This window comes from Ochotona princeps, chromosome 23, assembly GCF_030435755.1.
Source record: "Ochotona princeps isolate mOchPri1 chromosome 23, mOchPri1.hap1, whole genome shotgun sequence".
NCBI lineage: Eukaryota > Metazoa > Chordata > Mammalia > Lagomorpha > Ochotonidae > Ochotona > Ochotona princeps.
In genome coordinates this window covers 13070193-13093357 of record NC_080854.1, presented here as the reverse complement: position 1 = coordinate 13093357, position 23165 = coordinate 13070193, and the positions used below count along the sequence as shown (strand labels likewise).

At 49.2% G+C, this 23165-nt stretch overlaps 1 protein-coding gene across 1 annotated transcript; it reads left to right on the top strand.

Moving 5' to 3' along the window:
• Nucleotides 1-714: 714 nt before the first annotated feature.
• HSPB3 (heat shock protein family B (small) member 3) lies at nucleotides 715-1415 on the top strand. Its single transcript, XM_004583794.2, has one exon. The coding sequence runs from the start codon at nucleotides 835-837 to the stop codon at nucleotides 1258-1260; it is 426 nt and encodes a 141-aa protein (XP_004583851.2). The 5' UTR covers nucleotides 715-834; the 3' UTR covers nucleotides 1261-1415.
• The last annotated feature ends 21750 nt before the right edge of the window (nucleotides 1416-23165 follow it).

The following is a 23165-nucleotide window of genomic DNA, read 5'->3' as shown; positions in this document are numbered from 1 at the left end:
CAGATAAGCACAGATGAAAACATCCGTCAGTACTGTAGGAGTCATAGGACATTAATCCAATGGAGGGTACATTTTCCCCTCCTTGGGGGCCATCCACCAATAAAGTGGAAGTCAAAAAGCTGAATGTGGAGCCTGCTGTTGTGGCATAGTGGGCAGATCTGCTGGTAGATTTTATCCTTTTTTTTTTTTGCATGGGAGGGAGGAGTTCTTTAACATGAACTAGCTCAAGCCTTGGTATTTTTTGTCTCCCCTATGACTCTAAGATTCCCCATTCTAGGCCTCTGCACCCCCCACCTGACGCCGGGCTCGTCTAGCTTGCTCATCTAATCTTACTTCTGATGAGTCACATGTAAATAGACACAGCTTATGTGTTTGACCCGTGGTAGCAGATGAGTGTATCTCTCTGCCCTGTTTGACCACGTTCTATTTCTTTAGGTCATTGTAGCTCACAGAGGGAAAGCGCTTGTGCCAGCTGGTTGGCCAGGAACTCTTGGTGATTCCTTTTTTTTTTTTTTTTGGTCTTGAAATCAGCCTTTGCCAAGGAATGTAAGTGTAGTCCTGGTCCCGGGAAACTCGCTGCCTGCTGTGTTTGCAAGGCAACTGGGAAACATGTTCTATAAATAGCTACTCATTGTCAGCGTGTGCGAGTGAGAAGACAGGCGTGAGTGCGGGGTCTGATTCCGGCCTGAGTAAGTGGCTGCTTCGGGACAGGGCTGGAAGGCACAAAGCCGCTCCCACTGGGATCCAGTCGCCGGAGCTGCAGAGGTTGGCCGCTGGCTCAGACACTGGGAAGGGCTGGAAGCCGGCGGAAAGGAAGCTGTTTCTGCCTCGGCCATGGCAAAAATCATTCTGAGGCACCGCATAGAGACTCCGGTGCGGTACCAGGAGCAGTTTGAAGCTCGCGGGTTGGAGGACTGCAGGCTGGATCACGCCTTGTACGCCCTGCCCGGGCCAAGCATCGTGGACCTGGGCAAAGCCAGGGCTGCAGAGCTGCGGCCTGCAGCAGGCGCCTCCCGCTTTCAGATCCTGCTGGATGTGGTCCAGTTCCTTCCGGAAGACATCATCATCCAGACCTTCGAGGGCTGGCTGCTGATTAAGGCTCAGCACGGGACCCGGATGGACGAGCACGGTTTTATCTCTAGAAGCTTTACCCGACAGTACAAGCTGCCAGAGGGCATTGAAACCAAAGATTTGTCCGCCATCCTCTGCCATGACGGGATCTTGGTAGTGGAAGTAAAGGACCCTGTAGGGCCCAAGTGAAGCCTCCGGCTCCTGTCCGCGTGCCTTGAAGAAGATTCTAGTGCAGCCAGTGGACGGGAGTGCTTGCATGACCCACGTTTGCAGTGATGGACTAGGATTTTTATGAAGATTAAAAAAAATATTTACACAAGTTCCTGGTATGTTGAAGTTGTCTTTATTCTTCTTATGCGGAAAGAAAAGCAAAGTGATTAAATCTGGTAGTGCAGCTCAAAGAGATACTATCCTCAGATGGAAGCACTGAAAGCTTAGGTACCTGGAGTTTGATGCTGGAGAAAAATGTGAATTATTTCTACCACAGTAAAGCTAGACTGGCTGTGTCTGCCGTAATTGGCTCCAGGCTGTGCTGGGGCGCAGAGTGGCTCCAGGGCTGTGCTGGGGCGCAGGGCAGCTCCAGGGCTGTGCTGGGGTGCAGGGTGGCTCCAGGGTTGTACTCGGGTGCAGGGCGGCTCCAGGGCTGTGCTGGGGTGGCTCCAGGGCCGTGCTGGGGTGGCTCTAGGGCTGTGCTGGGGTGCAGGGCGGCTCCCGGGCTGTGCTGGGGTGGCTCCAGGGCTGTGCTGGGGTGCATGGTGGCTCCAGGGTTGTACTCGGGTGCAGGGCGGCTCCAGGGCTGTGCTGGGGTGGCTCCAGGGCCGTGCTGGGGTGGCTCTAGGGCTGTGCTGGGGTGCAGGGTGGCTCCAGGGTTGTACTCGGGTGCAGGGCGGCTCCAGGGCTGTGCTGGGGTGGCTCCAGGGCCGTGCTGGGGTGGCTCTAGGGCTGTGCTGGGGTGCAGGGCGGCTCCAGGGCTGTGCTGGGGTGGCTCCAGGGCTGTGCTGGGGTGCAGGGTGGCTCCAGGTCTGTGCTGGGGCACAGGGCGGCTCCAGGCTGTGCTGGGGCGCAGGGCGGCTCCAGGGCTGTGCTGGGGTGGCTCCAGGGCTGTGCTGGGGCACAGGGCGGCTCCAGGCTGTGCTGGGGTGCAGGGTGGCTCCAGGGCTGTGCTGGGGTGGCTCCAGGGCTGTGCTGGGGCACAGGGCGGCTCCAGGCTGTGCTGGGGCGCAGGGCGGCTCCAGGGCTGTGCTGGGGCGCAGGGCGGCTCCAGGGCTGTGCTGGGGCACAGGGCAGGGTGTGCTCATAGGAAGACTGACTCCTTTTATGAAAACTTTTGTGTTGATAAAAAAAAAAATGGTGATTCCCTTCATCCTGACGGGCATCTCAGCGTCTCTTAATAATATTGGAGTTTTGTCAAAAGAGTCTGAAAGTTAAAACCCAGTACTTGGAAGCTGACTCTGAAATGTTTGTGGATCAGTTATTGCTGCCTTCAACCTCAACTGGAATTTTCAGACACAAATCTTTTTTTTTTTTTTTTTAAGATTTTTTTATTTTTATTGGAAAGGCAGATATATAGAGGAGAGATAGAAAGGAAGATTTTCTGTGCAATGATTCACTCCCCAAGTGGTCACAACGGCTGGAGTTCAGCTGACTGAAAGCCAGGAGCCAGGAGCCTCTTCCGGGTCTCCCACTTAGGTGCATTGGGCCGCCCTCAGCTGCTTTCCCAGGCCACAAGCAGGGAGCTGGATGGGAAGCGGGGCCGCCAGGATTAGAACCGGCACCCATATGGGATCCCGGCACATTCAAGGTGAGGACTACAGTCGCTAGGCTACTGTGCCGGGCTCCACAAATCTTATTTTTAAAAAGTTCCGACATGTGCTTTATTTTCCTTTTTTTTTCCCCTGTGCTAAATGGAATCCTGTCTACAGCATTTAAAAATAGGGCCAGTTCTTTGGATACTTATGAAATATTAATATAAGAATTAACTCATCCTCCTATAGATTAATATTAAATTTAGGAAACTAAATAGGCCAAATGCTAAATTCATGATGTTTTAATGTGGGCTATTTTAGACGCTACTTGCAATTTTGGGTTCAGAAGATGGCAAAACGTAATGTGTCTGCTATCTCTGCTTAATCCTCAGCTTTAAATAGCTCGCTGGTCAGGGCGAGTTCTGACTCCTGAGCTTGCACAGGGCCCTGCATAGACACAGCTGCCTATTAAGTGGTGCTCCCACGTGCCCAAGCCGCAGCTCTGGCTGCTTGGGGGAGCTGTGGGGGGCGGAGTCAAGAATCTGCTTTAGGAATACTGCCGACAACAGCTGGGCTGTGGCATTCCTAAGATGTGCTATCTCATTCTGTACATACTAAATGTTTCTTCAGAGGAAGTAGCTACTTTCCTTTTACCACGCCCCCAGCGTCAGCTGACGGAGTGCTAAGAATAGAGGCAGAGCTGGGGGTGGCAGCGCAGGGTGGTGTGGAAGGCAGCAGTGTGGCCACAGTGTCACTGAGCTCCCGCAAGGGGCTGCACGAGCAGTGCCAGCCCAAAAGCGAAAGATGTGGCGCTGCTGAGACTCAGAGTTCTACAAGGACTTTTGAAAGAAAATATGATCTGAGAAGGATGCTTGGATTTTCAAGGTTAGTGAGGTCTGTGCATCTGACACGAAGGGTCGTTGGATAAGGTAACTGTCACACAGAGGCTTTGGAGGCTGATAAATTTCATGGTCGGGGGAGTCCAGACCTGGTGCGATGAGAACCAGGAAGCCATTCGTCCCACATTAACTTGTTATTCTTTCCCAACAGACACGCGCTGTGAGACTCGCCTCAACCCTCTCCCTGGCCCCAATCTTACTCTAGCTGGGGTCCTGGGAAGCTTCAGGAAGTGAAATTACTACCACGAGGAACCACACTTTAAAAATGAAAATTAAACACATTCCTAGTTTGCTTATTTCCCACCCCTGCCCCCAAGCAGGATACATGTTTTAAAAGATTTATTTTTTTATTGGAAAGGCAGATATACAGAGAGAAGGTTCACTCCCTAAGTAGCCGCAATGGCTAGAGCTGAGCCAAGCCGAAGCCAAGAGCCAGGAGCTTCCTCTAGGTCTTCCACACAGGTGCAGGATCCCAAGGCCTTGGGACATCCTCTACTGCTTTTGCAGGCCACAAGCAGGGAGCTGGATGGGAAGTAGAGCAGCCGGGATATGAACCAGTGCCCATTTGGGTTTCCAGCACATGCAAGGAGACGACTTTAGCCACTAGGATACTGGGCCAGGCCCACATTTTTTTTTAAGATTTATTTATTTTTATTGGAAAGGCAGATTTATAGAGAGAAGGAGAGACAAAAAAAACCTTCCATCTGCCAGTTCACTCTTCAAGTGGCCACAATGGCTGGAGCTGAGCTGATCTGAAGCCAGAAGCTTCTTTCGGGTCTCCCATGTGGGTACAGGATCCCAAGGCCTTGGGCTGTGTTCTACTGCTTTCCCAGGCCACAGGCAGGGAGCTGGATGGGAAGTAGAATAGCCAGGACACTGGTGCCCATATGGGATCCCAGTGCTTGTGAGGGGTGGATTAACCAATTGAGCCATTGCATTAGGCCTTGGGATACATTTTTTAAAAAGCTTATTATTTGAAAGAGCAAGAGAAAGCGCGCCGATCTCCTGGTTCAACCTTCAGATGGAACTGGCCTGGGTAGTGCTGAGAGCTGAGCATACAATGCAGGTCTCCCACATGGATGCCAGGGACCCAATTACAGGAGCCATCCCCCCTCATTCCCAGGGTCTGAACTGGCAGGAGACTGGAGTAGCATCCAGGAAGCCAGCACAGGGACTCCAATGTCATCCTCACCCAGGTCTTAACCACCAGGCCAAACACCCATAGCTGAGATTAATTTTAAAGGCATGCCAAGTCTTTGTTGAGTTGATAAATGTTCCAAACCCTCTAGAAAGTGAGCATTTATTCGCTCTCTTTCCAAGCAGGTGTTTGCCTTAGCAGTTAGGATGCCTGTGTCCCTCAGAGTGTCTGACTTCCATGTCCAGCTCTGATTCCTGACTGTACCCCTACCAAGGCAGACTCTGTGAGACAGCAGTGAGAGCCCAAGGACCTGGACTCCTGCCACGTATGTGGGAGACCTGAACTGGGTTTCCAGCTGCTGGCCTCCGCTCCAGCCTGGGTACCTGGGGGCGCTTGGGGAAGCATTTAATGTGTTGGAGCTCTCTTTCTCTAATCATAGGGGAAAAATATTAAATTATGGTTCCATAAAGTTTGGCTTCTATTGGCATGGAGTCTGAGTTCCTCCTCGTACTGGTTGTCACCAGCTGGTCCCGTTCTTCACCACCTCAGACCCGTTCTCCACCCTCCCCACCCGCACTCTGAGTCCCAGCAGGCTGAACCAAACGGGCCACATTAGTCTAGTTTCTGTTCAGGTTCAGACAACGGGAGGCACCGACTGGTGACTAGAGAGACTGGAGGGAGATCGGTGGGCCGGAGAGGGGAAAGGTTGGGACATTTCTCGCCACTCCCCAGATGGAGGCTCCAGCAGGGCCCAGGCCCTTCCGCCTGCCTCCCACTGTCACAGAGCCTTGTTATCTTGTTCCTTCAGCAGGAGCGTGGCTTCCTGCTCTTGTCCCAGCTGCTTCTCATCCTCACTGCTCCCTTTTCCTCTGCTCACACCCTCTCTTGAGTTCTTCATTCAAGTCCCTTTGGGCAATGGAATTCCTACCCTAAGCCTAATCCTGACGGCTTGCCATTTGAAGTGATTCAAGAAATAGTTCACGTTGCTTTGCTGCTGAGCAGTGACATGGGCTGTATTGGTCTTTGGCTAGCCCAACACAGACAAACTGGCTTAATTCAACAAGTGCTTATTTATAAGCAGACTGACCACAAAGGAGGAGCTAGGGTGTGGAGGAGCCACAAAGCAAAGTTCAGTACACGGAGGGTGGCCCCGTGGGGTTGTTCTGGACCCTAGGCCCCAAGGGAGGAGAGAGAAAGAGTTCTCAGAAACCAGAAGATTAGAGAAAGCACGGTCAGGCAGAGGAGACCCGCTGCTGTGACCTGCATCCAAGGGCCAGCCCAAAGCAACCTTTCCCAGGGAGAGAGCCAGGAGAATGATTTCCTGATCCCGTCTCCCTGGAGGTGGTGGGTGGTGGTAAAGCAGCTTAGCAAGATATGACCCACAACCAGAGGCTCCTGTTGAGCTACTTCCGGGGCAAAAGGGCAGGGCAGGGGAGAACAGTGACAGCACGCCTATCAAGTCAGTCCCCCGCACATGCTCCTTTCTACAAAATCTTTATTTAAAAAAAGAGTAAATTTGAAAAAGTTTATTTTTATTGGAAAGGCAAATATACAGAGAGAAGGAGATACAAAGATCTTCTGTCCACTGGGACACTCCCCCAAATGACTGCAACGGCCGCAGCGGAGCTGACCTGAAGCCAGGAGCCATGAGCTTCTTGCGGGTCTCCCACGTGGGTCCAGGGTCCCAAGGCTTGGGGTCATCTTTCACTGCCTTTCCAGGCCACAAGCAGGGAGCCGGATGGGAAATAGCACCCAAATAGGATCCCAGCATCCATATGGGATCCAGGCACATGCAAACTGAGGATTTAGATGCTAGGCTACCGCACCGGGTCCAAAACGTTTTTTTAAAAAGCATCTAAATAAGGATTGAAGAGCTGATCACTGTATTTGGGAAGTGCAAGTCCAGTATGGTAAGGGGAGGAAATAAGGGAATGGAGGCAAGAAGCAAGTGGGCAGCAACATGCTGTGATGCGTCATCCCGCCAGACCCCGCCTCCCTGTGAGCTCTGAAAGGCTCAGCACATGGAACTGCTCCGTGGAGAAGTCCTGTTTGTGAAGAAGTTAAGTCCCACCAGGGACTCCAGAAGAGGGTGTTCTCCCTGTGCTGACTCGCCTGTCTCCCACTCGTCAGGTTCTACCCACAAGGAATAGATGCTGCCGCACTTGAGGCTTGCGCCCTGCAACCACTTGCTGGTTGCCCCGGAGACCAGACCCAGACAGCGTGACAGTTCACCCGCGCTGGGAGCAGAGGGGATGACTCAGCGTGATTAGGCCTTCAGGTGGGAGTTCAGGGCTGCAAGGGGGAGTCCTGCGCCTTGGGACACTTGGCACAAGTGCCAGAGCAGGTGTTGGCAGCATGGTCTGGGATGCAGGGAATACCTTTATCTTAGCTGGCAGCGAAGCGGGGACACAACGTTTGCATCCAACATAACCTCAGAGCTACAGCTGTGGGGACAGACTGGCAGGCATGTCAGATAAGCTTACAGCATCTATTATCTCTGCACCCTACACTGTCTTCCAATTCTAAGGACCCCAGTATCACCTTATATTTTTAAACTAAATTTAGTCCCTTAGGCACAAGGTTATTGCTCTTAATTTTCTTGTAAACTGTGGACTAAAGTTACTATTTATTTACTTGCTTATGTCTCTAGTATTTGAATTTGTCCACTTCATATGCTGGAAGCCCAAAAATGTTTTAGGATCTGGTTTCACAATTAGACTGTATTGTGGTTGTGAGGCAGAGAATAGCCCAAACTGTATGTGTTCATTTGAAGAGTGAACCAGCAGATGGAAGATCTCTCCTCTCTCTCTCTCCTCTCTCTCTCTCTCTCTCTCTCTCTCTCTCTCTCTCTCTGTTCCTGCCTTCCCAGCCTCTGTCACTTCACCTTTCACATAAGTCAATCTTTACAAGAGGGGAGAGATTCCAAGTGCATTAAAAACACAAGGATAGAAAACAACAGAAATGTCCCAAATAGTCATTATTGGTCTGCATCCATGGACCTCCCAGTCTGCGGCCGTCTCTGCCTGGCCTGTGGTCCAGGCTGCTAGCCTCTGGCCTTCGGTTGGACTCAGCAGGGGAGGACACGAGCAGAAGAGTAGAGGATGGAGGGACAGAGAACGTGGGTGTTTCTTCTCCGGCTGTGGCCACCTCTGGTTCAGGTGCTGGCAGGGGCTGCCTCCCTCGGATGGCAGCTCCAGGAGGCTGCTGTCCCTTGGGCTCTGTCCCCCGGATCTGCCCCACGTTGGGGGAGGATGGCTTCCCACTCATAATGGTCTCTGAGTGCCTTAGCAATTTCTTCTTGTGCTTTATTTCTACTTACAACTCCATACTAATCACACATATATATTCCTACTTACAACTCCATAACTAATCACAAACACACACACACACATATGCCAAGCTGAGTTTGCCTTAAGTCTCAAAGTCTCATTCTAGAATCCTCTTTTATATACGTCTCTTGGCACACAGCAGGTCTTTGTATTTTTAAAAAAATTTTTTTTTCATGATAGATCTACTTTATTTTTGATGACGCTTCTATAGTCAAGCAGGATTCATGCCCATGTGAACCACCGATTAGGGTGAGGAGGGTCAAGGACTGGAGGAAAATGGATGAAACAACTCCTTCCAATCTTTCTATTCTTCCTGCATCTGGGGGCCATGGATGGGAGAAGGGGTTGGGGGTAGAGCTGCTCTCAGCATCCTAACTACACCAGTAGCCAAGAATGTGGGACAGCCACCTAATGTCATCCTAGGGTCCCCGATAAGATACTGCTTAAGTGGCTTCGATAGTTCTGACATGCTGTTGAGTTCATTGCTCCAAGTCTGAGGAAATCCTTCCAAGGTCTATTGGCTAACATAATCCACCCCAGCTACGACTCCCCAGACACTTGGCCAGGAGAGTTGTCTTTTGAGCAGGACTTTTAAGACAAACTAAAAGACAACATTCTCAAAAATCGAAGACAGGAAAGGAAACATGCTTTTTAAAAAAATTTCAGTATTTTTGCCTATTTTGTATTTGAGGTTGTAAAGTGTAGTATTTAAGTGGCACTGAGTATTATAAAATAAATCGTATCTGCTTCCTGTTTGTGCTCTAAATTTACACAAGTTTCTGCCAAGAAGTAGGCTAAGGATCTTGACACAATTTTAAAAGCACAAGAAACTGGCCATTTGTCAGGAAGGCCAGCGTTTCTCTCCAGCCAGGAAAATGGCGCCCTCGGGTGGGCAACAGAGGAACTGCCCAGCCGTTTCCTAATGCTTTAGAAATCACCAAGGAGGAAGGTGTCCTGTAGGTTCCTGCGCAGGCAAGGAGCAGTCAGGGAACCCTTAGAAACCAACACACTTCCTGAAGCCCCAGTGTCTCTGTCAGGAGACACCTCATCTCGCAGATCTTTCGCGGGAAGTGTTTTCCTTCATTCTTTTCACCCTCACTTGTTCACTTTGCAAATAAAACTTTTCCTCTGGCTGCAATGATTCCCAGCTTTTTATTTCTGTCCTAAGCTGAGGGAAAACCCATGGAGCTTTCCCAGGAACAAAGAGGAAAATTCACAGGTTTATGGGTATGTGATGGCCCATGGCTTGTCTGGACAGCTGGAGGAGGGGGTATGAGGTTCACTGCCCAGGTCTGGTCAAGCCAACCTGGGGACTTGGCTGCAAGTAGAGAGTGGATCTCTCTTCTAAGGAACTCCCCCAGCATTTAGCACTGCTGTTCAGGATCTCACCTCACCATGTGACACTGTCCATCCTCATTGTCCATGCTGAGCCCAAGGACACCCCCTCCCTCCCACCCCTCCTCCGTGGCTGTTGCTAGAAGGGATGTGTTGGTGAGATAAAGTTATATTTTACGTGGCTAGTTTGGGATCATTTGTAATGGTGCAACAGGTGACGAAGAGCATCCTCACGAGCTGGACCAGTGGGGCCAGGCTGTTACATCCCATGTGGCTGATCACTAGATGTAGGCTGTCCCTGCAGGAATGGGCTCTGGAGGAGGCTCTGCCATGGAGACCAGGCTGCTTTCCAGCCACGTGCTTAGCAATTAGCAGCTCGATGGCTATGTCCTGTCCCCAAAGGGAGATTCACTCACCATGGAGGGTTGAGTCTGAGGCTCCTGTGGACCTCTGGAATGGAGCTTCTGTGTGCACACAGGGCAGGGATTAGACTTTGACACACAGGGGGCTTCACCCCTTGTTTTCTATCCGTTCCTCTTTACCGTGGCTCCTCTTCTAAGTGTTGCTGTTTGCTGGCATTTTGTTCTAGACTTTTTCCTATAGTTGTGGGAAGAAACAGCAGGAGAGCAGTGTCCTCAGAGGCAGAAGGTAGTGGACAGAGTTTAGGGATTCCCTTGCTTTGGACCTTGGGAGAGAGAGCAGAGGACACACACCAGGGGAGCAGCAGTAAGCAGCTTAAAGAGGCTCTTTACAGAAGTGTCAGCAGGAGTGAGGGGCCGCAGGAGGACCCTCAGGCACCTCCCATCTTAGGCTTGAGGGGTGTGGGTGAGGGGTGTGGATAGTAGCATTTGGAGGGGGAACTTGGTAGAGAAAGTTGACTGTTGGAAGTGAATGCCTTCAAAGAGGGATATAAGCCAACCCAAGGTTGGTGTAGCCTGCTCAAGTTAGAATCACCCAGAAATGTGTAGACTACTCACATCTCTGGAAGCTGTCAGAAAGGAAACTGACTTCCCCTTTCTCCCCACTGACATGGGAGAGACCCCTGGGTGATCCAGTAAGGCATTGCTTGTTCCAAGATGGATTTATTTATTTGAAAGGCAGTGTGACAAGTAGAGAAAGGAGAGACTGAAAGAGCTCGTTACTCCCCAAATGGCCACCATGGCTAGGGCTGGAACAGTCCAAATCCAGGAGCCTGAAGCTCCATCCTGGTCTCCCCCAAGGGTGGTAGAGACCTAAGAGCTTGGCTCATCTCCCATCACTTTCCTACAAGCATCACCAGTGACCTGGATCAGGAGCAGAGCAGTCAGGGCTTGTGTAGATGCTCTGAGAGGTCAGCCAGCACTGCAAGTGGAAGCTTAACTCACTGTGCCACACCACGGCCCCAACACGTACAATTTACATTAAATAGATTTGTATGTTTCTCTCCTGTTGGTCCGCCTTGTAACTGTGCTGATGTAATTCTCAGGCCCAGCTGAAAAGGGAGAGGAGGGAAAATGTGGTCCCCCTTTTCACATTCACTATCCTGGAATTTAAAAATCAATAGAAAGTTTCCTGCCATAACTGTGCTAGTTTATATTCCAGTCTTACCAGAATGCACACTTTGATCCATCTCCTGGGACTCAAATCTTGCTTCTCACACCTGCAGCTGTTATCTTGAGTAAAGGAGCCTCCATCTCAGGCCCAGGACAGAGGCCTGACACCTCGGAAAGCTGGCCAATGAAATCCGTCAGAACTGATTCTGTCTAATGTGCGTGTAGGAACTTACCACTTGCACCAAACAGAACTGCCCTAACGCACAGGCTGGTGGCAGACAGATGGAAAAGTGACCTGCGGTTGCTTTCATACGGGCTTTCAGTGCGTGAGTTACGTAACTTATTTATCCTGAGAGTCAAGTATACACTGTTCTTGACTTACAGGTAGTTTAGCTTGATATTTTTCAACCTTACGACAGAACAACATCTTATGATTAAAAAGGACTTTGCGTTAGATGCTTTTGGCCAATTCTAGGCTAGCATAAGTGTTCTAAACCTGGTTAAGGTAAGCTGAGTTGAGCTGTGGTGGTCGTCAGGTTAAAGCTATTAAATGCATTTTTGACATAGAATGTTTCCACTTTATGATGAGTTTATTAGGATATAGTAATTTTTTAAAATTTTATTTATTTTTATTGCAAAGGCAGATTTACAAAGAAGAGAGACAGAGGAAGATCTTCCATCCCTGGTTCACTCCTCAGGTGGACACAGTGGCTGGAGTTGAACTGATCCGAAGCCGGAGCCAGGAGCCTCTTCTGGGACTTCCCAAAGCTTTGTGCCATCCCCCACTGCTTTCCTAGGTCATAAGGAGGGGGCCGAATGGAAAGTGGAGCAGCTGGGACATGAACCAGTGCACATGTGGGGTGTTGGTGCTTGTGGCCAGAGGATTAACAAGTTGAGTCATTATGCCGGCCCTGAATGTAGTAATTCTTAAAGTAACTCCTTCTTGACAAGCACGTTTAGGAAACAATAGCTTCTCTAAGATCCAAAGATGAGATGGGGAAATTGAAATACTTGCTCATAAGAAAAAAAAAATACTTTCAATTTCCAGATTGAAAGTGACTGATGGTTCACTTGAAATGATACAAAAAATGTGTGGAACAGGGAAAGTTTCCATGCGGCCCCTCCTCCAATCTCCAGATATTTCTTTCTTTTCTTTTTCTTTTTTAGCTAAATGCTTCCATATTCCCCAGCCTTTATGGAGATGGCTTGGTGGAGTAAAGATAAATCCCGGAGAAACCACTCTCACCAGTATGTCAGTGTTCTGACTCAGTTATAGCCTGAAGGATGAAGGTTCAATGAGTTTTATTGGAGGATAAGATATGCTTCAAGAAGGACAAATCTGGACACTTTTTTCACATGTAATGAAAACAGTCAGTGCTTTTACATTTTCTTTTCCATCTCCTCAAGAAAAAAAGCACCTAAGCTGCTTTTTGACCTGCACTTGACCAGGAAATAGAAGACCATTAGGATGAGTCATTCTGATCTCATTATGGCCTCATGAGCCGGTTGGAGCTCATCCTTCCCAGGGATGGCAAGCCTAATCAACTTCAGGGGCACCACAAGGATGTGGAATACAGTTAACGTACAACACAGCTCGAAACAGCCGTGTCTGTGGGAACACAGTGTCATGTCACCCTGTCATAGCAGAAACCGCACTGTCTGAACCTGTGGCCGCTACATGGCAAAATGGCTCCTTTCCTGCGCATGAATACCTAGGTCTCTGGCATCCCAGAAAGGGTGGCTGGTGAAGGTCCAAGGCAGGAAAAGCACTTTATTAAATAAAGCATCAAGGGAAAAGGGTGAGGACAAGTGAGATTTAGAGTAATGCAAACCAAGGCTCTAAAAACAGATTCTTGCAGGAATCTCTTAATTTCCATTTAGGCTTGTTGCTACTACTATATTTTTAAAATAGCCTCCTTTTGGATGCTATTACTTATATTTTAACTCTTTTGGGTTTTCTTTAAAGATGTACTTGTCTTTGAAAGGCAGTTGCAGGGAGGGAGATATACGCACTCACGGTGGGGGGTTATGGGGAAGGGAAGAGACCCTCCATTGTACAGTTCACTCCAGAGCTGCGGCAGCAGCCAGGGCTGGGCCAGTCCGAAGCCAGGAGCCTGGAATTCCAACCTAGTCTCCAGTGTGGGTGCCGGGGCCCAAGGAGTTGGGCCATTTTTCACTGTTTCTCTAGGCACGTTAGAGACAGCAGGATCAGCAATAGAGCAACAAGGGTTCCAATGGATGCTCCTACGGGATCCTGATATCCTAGGCAGCAGCTGAACAGGCTGTGCAACAATGCCAGCCCCCTTTTTATTCCTTTTAGCCTCTCATCATCAAGGTGAGCTGCGAGTGTCCTACGTGGGGCAACAAGCTGCCCTTGACAGCGTCTCAGATCCGGGAATCCTGTAGCAGAATGTCACCATGGGGAATGTCCCTCTTTCATTCACAGCCTGAGTTAAATCCTTGCTGTGCAACTGTGTGATGCTAAGGAAGTCGTCTGGCTTTGCCGAGCCTCAGTTTCCTCACCTAAAACACAGGTAATGAAGAATTCTGAGGTAACGTATGAAACACACCTGGCACAAAATCCAACCCATAGTATTCACCATCAAAGAAAGCAGGTCAAGGGGCTTGATTAGAAAGTCATTCTATTTCGGATAATTTCATGGAGTGTAACGGCCTTCCCTGCTTCAGCTCTTCCTGATAAACCCTGATAAACGCGTAGGAAACAAAACTGAACATTGAAGACCAGGCTTTCACAGACAAATGACTCGATAGTGCCCTCTAGTGGTACAGACAAAATGCAAGTGATCTCGTCAAAGTTTCAAAACCTTCATAATCCAATTCCTTTTCGTATTTTATGTTACATGTAGGGGTCAATGTTCATTTTTCTTCTTACACGAGTATACAGTTGCATCAGACTGTTCCTCATGGCTTTTATGATGACATATCGGTGATGTATGTCCAGGTATGTCTGAATCTATATCTGGCTTTTTGATGTAGCACCGCTGGTCTTGGTTTCCAACCTCGCTGTCATGCCACTGAAGGGGAAATAATACGTATTTTTCCAGAGGTTTGGCTGAGTCTATGTAACAAAACCTTTAATGAATACTAATTTTATGTGACTCAGGGACATTCCAAAACAGACAAAAAGCGAAAGGAATGTGTAAAGCAATGTATCTTCATGCCAAGTTTAATAAAGAATGAAAAGTCCCTGAAAATGCACTGGACAAAGGGGCTGTGATGTAATGGCAGTGAACTGGGAGCATCCTGGCAAGGCCTTTTCCTTGTGACCCTGTGTCTACTGAAATAAGGATGCTCTTTGTTACTCCTGGGGACACTTCTGAAAACAGGGTCTTTTGGCCTCCTTCAGGGGAAGGTCAGAAAAGCCTACCTACATTTTCCTCCTTTAGGGAAAAAGCTGAGGGAGAGGGACTGGCACGCTTTCCTGTTTTTCCCGATGTTAAGATGTCGTATGTGCTAGTTGTCCTGAACCCCATTGCTACTCTGTAACTGTTTTTCCCGATGTTAAGATGTCGTATGTGCTAGTTGTCCTGAACCCATTGCTACTCTGTAAATTAAATAGTTTCACGGTGCCTGTGGGTACGAGCCAGATACTTTCCCCATTTCCTTTTACTGTTAGAATGATTTAGTTAACATCTCCTTGGTTTGTAGAAGAAGGAATTTTCCTGAAATGTCCTCTGGCTTCTTGGGTCCCTATGGCTGTTTTTCTAGAAGCAATGGGGGTGGATTCAGAGGGTGGCTCAACTGGCTAATCCTCTACCTCCTAGTGTCAGGATCCCATATGAGCACCAGTTCATGTCCAGGCTGCTCCGCTTCCCATCCAGTTCCCTGTTTATGGGAAAGCAGTAGAGGATGGCCCAAATCCCTGGGACCCTGCAACTGCTTGGGAGACCCAGAAGAAGCTCTTGGCTCCTGGCTTCGGATCGGCGCAGCACCATCAATAGCTTGGGGAGTGAATCAGCGGATGGAAGGTCCTCCTCTGTCTCTCCTTTGCTGTAAAAATTCTCTCTTCCCAACAAAAATAAATAAATTTTATTTATCTGTTTATTTTAAATTTTATTTTTGATATGTTTACATAGTTGATCGGGGTGGGAAGGATCTAAGGTTAGGGAAAAGTGGGAGTGATCATTGTTTCCAAATTTTCTATTTCTTCTTTCTGTTTCTAGAGATAAGGGGAAGAGCCATACCCAGCCATACCCAGCCTCCCAACCAACCTAGTACCCGGGGATGGGGAACAGCTACCCAGTATCAACCCAGGGTCACAATGTGGTGCATCCTCCAAGGGTTCTGCCCAGCTGGATACAATAGTTCTGGAATGCTGTCAATCTCACAGATCTATGGATGAGGAATCCTTTCCAATGTCCATTGGCGGACACAGTCAACCTTAATGTCTCCATTCACCCACATGTTTGCTGTCATCATTTGGCTGGGATGGTTGTGCAATTTGTTTTGTTCTCCTTCCGAATCTGCTATGGTATCAGATGTCCTCTGCAGGCCCCAATGGACTGCCATGTCCTCCATGTGCATCAGGGCCTGCCATCCTCTGCTCCATCGTTACCACTGAGGACCAGTTCTCACAGGTGGACCCAAGGCCTGGGCCTGGGCCAGGGAACCCAGGTCCCACCCGACCTCCTGTCCCTGGGGCTTATTCTGCCTTCCCAACAAAAATGAATAAATCTTAAAAAAAGAAAAAAAGAATGAAGCGATGCGGTGACTTGGAGTGGGATGACAAGGAAAAGAAGACATATTTTCCGATTGGGAGATGCATTTGGATCCAATTGGGAACCACATTACTAGCTGGTTGCTGATACTGTGATGGGGCACCCTGAGCTCGTGACACAGAGCAAAGGAGGGGAGTGGCTGGCTGGGTGGGGGGGATCTGAGAACAAGCACCTCCCAGACAGCCCTCCAGAGTGTTGCCAGGTCTGTCTCTTCCTGGTGTGGAGCAGCCCACCTAAAGTCCTGACAACAGTCCTGACACCCATCTGCTCCTACTAGGCACCAGTGTGATGCATTGGCACCATTCCCGAAGAGGCAAGGAGTACTGAGTGATTTCTGTCTTGTGGGGGGCCGCGCCGTGTGCAGGAGTCAAGCAGAGGAACCCTGAGTCCCAGCGCTGGCCCCAGCCTTCAAGGCTGTGCAAGGAGTTCTCCATCCCACAGGCTGTGAGAGCAGCAGGTCAGAGGTGGGACAGAGGCAGACCGCTCCCTTGCGAGCCAGGGACTTTCTGTGTCCCATGCACTTGTGTCGTAGTAAAGGCAGGCACCCCAAGATGATTACAAGTTAATTTCTTCTTTTCCACAATCTTGGTTCCTCCACCTGACTTCTCTGTTCATCTGGAGCACAGCTCCTGCTCCCTAATGCCCTTGATGGAGACTTCACTGGGCCCCTGTATTTCTTCCTCAACTTCCAGTTCCTCTATAACGATTAACTTAGTAAATGAAGGGCATTATAGGAGGGTAAGGCCAGAGCCAAGACCCTGGGATTACAAAGACTTGGATTTTTTTCCATCACTAATATCTCCAGGGCCTGCTGAGGTGGCATACCAAGCTGATCTTCCACCTGCAAGTGCTGGCATCCCATATGGACAGCAGTGTGTATGGGGCGAGGGGGTGGCCAAAGTCCCTGGGACTCTGCACTCACATGGGAGACCTGAAAGAACTCCTGGTTCCCAGCTTTGGATCAGCTCAGCTCTGACAGTTGAGGTTATTTTGGGAGTGAACGAGCTGATGCAAGCTATCTCTCCTCTCTCGCTCTGTAAAAATTTGCCTTAAATAAAAATGAATTTGGGGGGCTGGCAAGATGACTCAATTGACTAATCCTCTGCCTGTAAGAACTGAGATCCCATAAGGACACCGGTTCGTGTCCCAGCTGCTCCACTTCCCACCCAGCTCCCTGCTTGTGGCCTGGGAAGGCAGTGAAAGATGACCCAAAGCCTTGGGACCTGCACCCATGTGGGAGACCCGTAAGAAGTGCTGGACTCCTGACTTTGAATTGGCTCAGCTCCAGCCATGCAGCCATTTCGGGAATGAACCATCTACAGTACTCCTCTAGTATGCTGTGTACTGCCGTTCACAAAACAGATATTGTTAGTGCAAAACTGCTCATCGACCCAGCAATCTCACTTACATGAGCTGGGTACCAGAAGGATTTATGCCATATGGGTACCAGGTCTAATCCTAGCAACCCCATTTCCCATCCAGCTCCTTGCTCGTGGCCTGGGAAAGCAGTCGATGATGGCCCAAAGCCTTGGGACCCTGTACACGCATTTCCCCCCCTCAGACGTACCTTATCAGTGGCAGGATGCGTGTGTCTTTTACTCCCATGCGGAGCCTGTTAACCTGCAGATTCACTGTTTTATAGACTGAAGCTCAGACCTTGTCTTTGAACTGGCACAGATTAGGTTTTCTCAAACCACAGTGCTGACCCAGCTTATTTGATGCACATTCCATTTGTACCAACATGAAGTTGAAAACCTGTGGGCGTGATCATCCCTGAGTTGAGAGCTGTCTCTTAAGTGTTGATCAAAGCAAACATGGGACTTTGGTTTGAAGACGTGTAGCACAAAACGCTGACTTAAAGCGCATGCCAACATGAATATATCACCAATGGGAGAAAAACGTGTACTTGATTGAAAGTGGGACAGATCAAGTGGGGAATGCATCTGTAAGAACACATTCGTCAGTCAACAGCTGAATTAATTCAGCAAAAACATGTTTGAGGAAAGGGTAGCAATTATGAAGGTAGCTGACAGGTAATGAATATTGAATCAGGCCTTTCATTTGATTTTGGAGCAGAAATGAGCTGTGTATAAAAGAAGCCAGTCATGAGAAATGGGATTTGCATACGCAGTGAATGATTTTTAGATACTTGCACATTTTTGGTTATAAATACCACCACAGAAGAAACTAACAGTACAGAAGCCAGATATGGGCATTTACCTCAAACCCCAAGAATTCACCTCAAGTATGAACTGCACGATTTAGTGGACTGATTTTAATTAAGAATTGGACTGTTTTTAGTTTAGAATATGTCTTTTTCACTTTGAGCACTCTAAAAACAACACAGTAATTTATTCATTAAGTCCCAATGCAACCCCATGAAAGGGTTTGAAAAAAAAAAAGATTCTCCTTTTGATGGAATAAGAAACAAAGGCTTGGAAAGTTTCATGTGTTCATTCATGCATTTGGCAAATATTCATTCAGCTTTCTACATTGGGTGTATATAGTCATGAAGAAAGCAGATGAAAAGCCCTCACCTCATGGTCGTCAAACTCCAGCTAGAACCAAAGAGAGGCACGTGGCCTCCCTTCCAGATGGGGACTTTCCCTGAATCTAGATCTTTCTGATAAGCCCTAGTTACCACGTTTCTTGTAAGTAGCCAGAGCTCCTTAGCGGGAAGGCATTGGGAGGATCTGTGTGAGGCTGTGGGTGGTCATTCCCAGGACAGCTGGGTGGCTGCTGGTTGGCTCACCCACTGGGTGACCTCAGAAGACCACTGCTTCTCTGTTCTGGTGTCCTGCTTTGTGACAGTAGAGGTGACAAGAGCTACTCTAGGGAGGGAGGGGCTCTTGGGGGGGGGGGAATGCAGCAGGAAATAACATTGTCAAGTTGAGTGTCACATGGACTCACGTGTATACATTTGTGTGTATTCATTCTATGACCAGTAGACACAGTGTAACATACAGTACAAATACAGATGTTCCTCAGTGTCCATGGGGGAAGTATGCTCAAGTTCAAGCTCAAATTCCTCATAGAAAAATGGCATAGAAATCATCTATACCCTGCACACATCTTACCATATACTCTGCCATCTTTACATAAGCTGTATTACCACCTACAATGTAAATGCAATCTAAAGAGTTACTTTTTAAAATTTTCTTTGAGAGGCAGAGTTACAGAGAGAGAAGGAGAGAGAGTTCTTCCATTCATTAGTTATTTCCCAAATGGTTGCAATGGTCAGGCCTAGGCCACTTCAAAACCAGGAACCTGGAACTCCATCTGGGTAGGGTCTCCTTCGTGGATGGAAGGGGCCCGAATCTTGGGTCATCTTTTGCATTCGCAGAGAATTGGATCAGAAGTAGAGTAGCTGGGATTTGAACCAACACTCGTATGGGATTCCAGCGTTGCAGGCTGTGGCTAAACACACTGTGCCACAGTGCCAACTTCCCCAACATTTTTTAAAAAATTAAAATTTAATTAAAAGTTTACATAGAGACAGAAAGAGAGGTAGAGAGACCTCCCCGAAGGCCTACAGTTGTCGGGGCTGGGGCAGTCCCAAGTCAACAGCCAGGAACTCTAACCAGGTTTTCTACATGCATGGCAAGCACCCAGCTGCTGGAGCCGTCACCCGCTGCCTCTCAGGCTGTGTGTTAGCAGGTGGCTGAAATCAGGAGACCTGGGCTTTGAACCCAGGAGCTCTGATAAGGATTTAGGCATCCGAACTGGGGTCTTCATTGTTGTGGCAAGAGCCCACCCGATAGTTGTTAATATTATATTGCTTAGGGCACATGGAGACGTCTGTACGCACTTAGCACAGGTGCAGTTTTTCTAGCACAACAGTTTCCCTCCGTGGTTGGTGGAATGCAGGATGCAAAACCCACAGATTCAGAGCGTCATATGGTGTCATTTAACAACAAGTAGTGACCCACTCAGCAGTGGTGGCGTTCACAGCAGTCTCCGACAATTGGGAGTGTGGTGCGGGTGGCTGACTTGTCTTTCAGATTGCTGACTGAAGGGCAGTGTTTGTTGAGTAGACCTTAGAAGGGTTCAGTTATGGCGGCGAGCAAAGAGACCCAGCTAAGAGTGCCAGGCATTGGAGAAGCTGCGATCATCCAAGGAGGAAACCGTGGGGATGCTCTCACTCATTCCCTGAGCAGCTGGAGACAGCATGTCCATTCCGGTCATCGCTGTATCCTCAGAACAAACTGACCGCCCTCAGGAGCTGTCCATTCTGACAGGAGAGGCAGGCAGGAGTGTGTCGCTGAATGTGTTTATGTTAGGCAGTAAGTGCTACAGTGGAAAGTGGGAGGAAGGGGAGGTTGTATTAGGATATCGGAGCCAGCTGGCTCAACAAGCCAGCGCTGCAGTTTCAGTGGCCTCGCCCAACACAAGGTTTTTCCTTTACAAAGTGACTGCGGGATCCTTGCTCCCTCCATTTTACTTCCAGGTTCTCCAAGGTAGAAGGAGAGCAGAGGGAGGGAGCGGGCATGGATGAGCCACTTTGATTCTCACAGAATTCAAAGGGCACCCAACTAGGGTCTGGGGAAGAGGGCTCCAGGCTGAGCAAACAGCAAAGGCCGAAATCCACGAAGCGCAAATGTGCTAGGCTTGTTCCGGGAATAGCCAGGAAACCACTGTGGTTACTGGCAGTAGAAAAGACAGCTGGCAAGACAACCAAGCCCAGGCCACCTAGGGCCTCTGAGGCCAAGAGAAGAAGTGAGAAAATGCAGATGTGTGGGGCCCTGTAGTGTGAAAGCTGCTCTTGATAAAAGCATAGTGAAACAGGAATCCTGGAGGGATCAATAATACTGCTCTGTGTTCTAGAGAAATCTATTTCAAAGCTATTGCCACATCCACTTCTTGTACATTTCTAATGCTTCAGCATGTTTTGTTCCTGTCCCAGACCTTGGAGGTCTAGGTTTTTGCTTCTCACCATGGGTGGGGGGAGGGAGGTACACACCCAACCGGCTCTGAAGCCTGCCCACCACAAAGGCTGCCCATCGACCCCTAGCAGCTTCACACCTGTAGGGCCCTGGCACCTGTGCTGTAATAGGAGCTAACTGCTTCTAGTCGCCTCTGGAGTGTCACACTTGAAGTCAGCTTGGAGGGACTGCCATCAACTCTTTCATCTAGAAAGTCACCAGCAAAGGAACAGAAGGGGGTGGGGCTACACCTGTTTAAATATTCCCGCTTAGCTTCTCAGAAGTTCAGTTCTCAGCTTCTCAGTTGTCTCCTGCACGTTTGCTTCCTGTGGACTCTGTGACACAGAAAATTTTCGCATTGAAATTCAAGGATTTCTGTTGCTTTACTGTGAAATAGTCACCTGGAGTTTTCAGCTTAAAAAAAAAAAAGTGGTGATTCTGGATTGTTTGCTGAATTGAGTTAAGGTTATTCATTGGGCTCCGCCTTGTGGGAGTACTTCTGGCAGAATGGATCTGTGTTTTTATGCAGGCTTAGGATGCCCTCCACCAGTGTGTGTGTGTGTGTGTGTGTGTGTGTGTGTGTGTGTGTGTGCTTAACTCTCTTCTGGCCTGTTTCCCAGACTTGCTTGAAAAGGGTCAGGGGATAGGCTGAAATTAATGATATATGAATACAGAACCCAATTAGAGGTGTCTTCAAAGGAATAATTAGACTAGACTTCCAAGGAGGGGATTAGGAGAAGAAAAGGCTTTGGGCAAATTATACACCGAAGGGAGAAAAAGATAGGAAACAAGACAACCATGAGCGATTGAGGCTGATGAATATTTCAGGAAGTCAGTTTTGATCTCCTTCTCTTAAAAATCACATCATAAAGATCCTGAGGCTTAGCGATGACTGCATGGGGTGAGCGCAGTCCCTGACCTCCGGCCAAGGAGTAGGGATGTGTCTGAGGGATCCTGCCTGGCACATTCTCCTTGCTGTTGCAATTTCACCCTCATCCTCTTCGTGAAACATCTCCACAATTTGGGGCTTTTAGCAAGAACAGCAGCGAACACTTGAGCCGTGCTGGCGGTGCACGGTGTCCACCACACACTGTCGGATTTCCTCGTCTCCACTGTGGTTAAGTCACCTGTGGGGACACTTGTATGCTGTGCTTGCCGCTCAGCCTGGGATCGAGCATTCCTGCTCAGGCATGCTCCAGGAGGCATTGCAGGCTGGCTCCGGTGGCTGGGTGTCGGCTCCTTCAGCCTGTCCCAGCCCTGGCCATCGAGGACACTTGGGAGGTGAAGTGGTAGATGGTTGGGCTTACTTGTGCCTCTCCCTGCCTTTCATTATAAATTATTTCATTATAAAATGGAAATACGTTCACAAGAGCCATCCTGCCCCATAACAATCTATATATGAGGGCCCAGCACTGTGGCCTAGCGGCTAAAGTCCTCGCCTTGAACGCACCACCAGGATCCCGTATGGGTGCCGGTTCCAATCCCACAGCTCCATTTCCCATTCAGCTCCCTGTTTGTGGCCTGGGAAAGCAGTGGAGGACGGCCCAAAGCCTTGGGACCTTGCACCCGTGTGGAAGACCTGGAAGAAGTTCCTGGATCCTGGCTTCAGATTGGCACAGCACTGGCTATTGTGGTCACTTGGGGAGTGAATCATTGGACAGAAGATCTTTCTGTCTCTCCTCCTCTCTGTATATCTGACTTTCCAATAAAAATAAAATAAATCTTAAAAAAAAAAACCCAATCTATATATGAACTTACACAGATTTTAAAAGTAGGTGCTATGTTATCATGGCATTCTCACAAGGACACTAAGAGGTAGGTACAAGGGAAGTGACTTGCTCAAGGTCACCCTGCTAATTAACACCAGAACAGAGATTGGAACTGGCAGTCCCACCCTGAAGGTCATGGTCATGCAAGGACACTAGCGGGGATAGCACTGGACACCAGCAAAATGCCACCTTCCTGTGTATACTTTTTTGTTCTGCTATAGGTGCATATATGGCAACCTCCCCCAGCACTTACTCTGCTCTTTGTTCCCTACTTTGCCCATTAGCTCCGGTGGGCACAAGAGGGCAGGGGGTGGGGCTGCTCCGGTGTGAGGAGCCCTCTGCCCGGGTACCCTGTGTCTCTCCTTGGTGCACATGTTAACATTTCCTGCCAACAAACAAACTTCATTCCACCGGAGGTTGCATCGCTGCAGGCGCCACTGCCTGGCCTGCTTTCTAGGAAACGTTGCCACAGTCCAAATGCCTAAACGCACCGTTCCCAGGTCATCCATCCGCTCCCCTCCCCTTCCCCGCCGGCGCTGCGCTACACTTCGCAGCCTCGGCCACTAGGGGGCAGTGGCTGCCGTGGATCCCCGGGAGCCCGGCGGCTCGGCCATCGCTTGCTCTCGCCTGGCACGCGGCTCTCGGCCGTGGATTAGCGCAGCTGGGGACGTGGGAGCGCGCGGGCC